General features: G+C 52.4%; 1 protein-coding gene across 3 annotated transcripts in view; it reads right to left on the reverse strand.

The window, feature by feature from the left end:
- ush (Zinc finger protein ush) overlaps positions 1-2,500 on the reverse strand; it is a 556,711-nt gene that overhangs the window by 38,451 nt on the left and 515,760 nt on the right. Inside the window, exon 1 of one of the 3 annotated variants that reach the window (XM_070132214.1) lies at positions 2,017-2,352. The exons of the other annotated variants lie outside the window; for them this stretch is intronic. Coding sequence (XP_069988315.1) covers positions 2,017-2,059 — 43 coding nt within the window. The 5' untranslated portion in view covers positions 2,060-2,352. Of the gene's footprint in view, positions 1-2,016; positions 2,353-2,500 lie in introns of those variants that run through there. 3 annotated transcript variants of the gene reach the window in all.

Here is a 2,500-nt window from a genome sequence, read left to right on the forward strand (position 1 = left end):
ACGTTTTCTTTCTATTCCTCCTTCCTATCCATATTCACCAAACGCTCCGTATCTATTCGGTTCCCGTTTTCTTTAACTAAGAGGTCTTCGTCGGTTCGTTACAGTTTCGGTTTCTTTGTTGTGATTCGATTGGAGGGAGGGGGAGGGAGGGAGGGAGGGAGGGAGGGAGGGGGAGAGGGAGGGAAGTGGGGAGGGAGGGAGGAGGGAGGGTGGGTGGGTAGGTGGGGTGGAGGGGGGGGTGGCGTTAGAATCTGCGTTAATAGGCGACACAAGAATCGTAATTAATGCTATCGTTATCTTAGTCATCGTCGTGTGTTTCCGAATCGATATGCAAATATAACACCTGTAAATACACACACATACACATACACATACACATACACACACACATACGCACACACTCACGCGCACTCACACACGCACTCACTCAAACGCACACACACATACACTCACGCGCACACACAAACACGCACTCACTCACACGTACACACACACACACACACAAACACACCCGCCCGCAGAAACCTACACACACACACACAGACATTCAGACAGCTATAAACACACACTCACCCACATCAACCCAGAGAGAGTGGATATTCCTCACCCATCCCTACCATCACCCTATTATCTCTCACAACCTCCCCCTCCCCCCCCTTCAACCCTCTGCACTCCTTCCCCCCTCCCTCCCTCCCTCCATCACTTCCCCCTTCCCCCTCCCCTACATCAACCCCCCCCCTCCCTCCATCACTACCCTCGTTACCAAGGGGGTTTGGCTGTCCATTTGCAACTTCCCAGCTCCTCTCTCTCTCTTCTCTCTCTCTCTTTTTCTCCTTTTTTCTTTTCCTTTTTTTGCGTAATCCGTCCAGAGCTGGTGGAGATGGAGACAGAGATATCGCCCGGGAGATGAGAGAAGGCGATAAGGCGGGGAGATGGGAGAGGCCGATAACGTTGGGAGATGGAAGGCGGTGATAGCGGGAGATGAGGAGGTGGCAGCGGCGGTTGGGGTAGGGAAGGGGGAGGGGGAGAGGGAGGGAATAAGGGAGGGATAAAGGGGGAGGGAGGAAGGCATGAGGTGACGAGCTAGTGTATTTATGTACATATATTTGTTTTTAGGCTTACTCCTTGTCCCGTTCTGTGTATGTGTTTCTCTCTCTCTCTCTCTCTCTCTCTCTCTCTCTCTCTCTCTCTCTCTCTCTCTCTCTCTCTCTCTCTCTCTCTCTCTCTCTCTCTCTCTCTCTCTCTCTTATCATTCACACACGCATAGGCACTCGATGAAATGGACATGAAAAAGAAAGCGAGAGAAAAGTGGGAAAATACACAGTGAGGGAGAGGGTGAGGGAAAGGAAAGTGCGACAAAATAAATATGAATGAGTGAAAGAAAGAGAGAGATGAATGGAAAGACAGAGTGAGAATGAGAGAGAGAAATGTGATATCAGTGTGTATGACATGGTGTGTGTGTGTGTGTGTGTGTGTGTGTGTGTGTGTGTGTGAGAGAGAGAGAGAGAGAGAGAGAGAGAGAGAGAGAGAGAGAGAGAGAGAGAGAGAGAGAGAGTGTGAGAGAGAGAGAGAGAGAGAGAGAGAGAGAGAGAGAGAGAGAGAGAGAGAGAGAGAGAGAGAGAGAGAGAGAGAATGTGTGTGTGTGTCAGGGTCATCGAGTGTATCTCGGACGAGCATCGAACAGATTCCGCCAAACCCAACTCACCAAAAGAGAAAAACACTTCACCACAATCTCCTTCAGAGCATAATAACAAAAGTCTTATCGTCACAACCTCGACAAATTTCGCGAACCACAACCGCGTGTATGCACAAGGAAGCGAAGGAGACCAACAAAGCACCGCGTTTGGTTCTCTCTCGCTTCGTGTGCGGGAACGTTTCAGCGCGGGGAATATCCGTGGAATAGTTCACACTGCTGCCCCGCTCACGACGCACCGCTTCCCCTCACATCACCACCGTCTCTACATCGCCCTCATCACCACCACCACCATCGTCACTATCATCACGGTCGTTACTTACCTACGTCGTTCCAGCGACTCGCAGAGCACCGCAGGAGCACCATCTCTGCGGCCTCCAGTGTAGTGGAGTTCGGTTCGTTCGGAGAGAGAATTGGTATCACTTCACAGCACAAAACAAACTGGAACACGCTCGCCCAACTACGACTCCATGAGCCATAGACACGAGTATTTATAAACCAACAACTGAGGAAAAACCAAAGCCAAACACGAGCACACGAAAGCAACACTTGGGCGCGCCGAGGCCGATCTCTGCGGCGAGCGAACGAGACCCAGCGGGCGCGGGAGCGAGCGGAGCCGATGTAGACACCACGGCGCGTAGTGGGGGAGTGGCGCGGCTACAACATCTGGGACCGTGTGAGGAGTGAGGAGGGAGGAGGAGGGAGGAGGAGAGAGGAGGAGGCAGAGAGAGGAGGAGGAGCGGGGCCCGAAAAGGGGGCTGGGCCGGGAACCCTCCGTCGGCTTCAGGCAGGGGTAACTCAAGTATT

The sequence above is a fragment of the Penaeus vannamei genome, chromosome 17, assembly GCF_042767895.1.
Source record: "Penaeus vannamei isolate JL-2024 chromosome 17, ASM4276789v1, whole genome shotgun sequence".
In the NCBI taxonomy this organism is placed as follows: domain Eukaryota; kingdom Metazoa; phylum Arthropoda; class Malacostraca; order Decapoda; family Penaeidae; genus Penaeus; species Penaeus vannamei.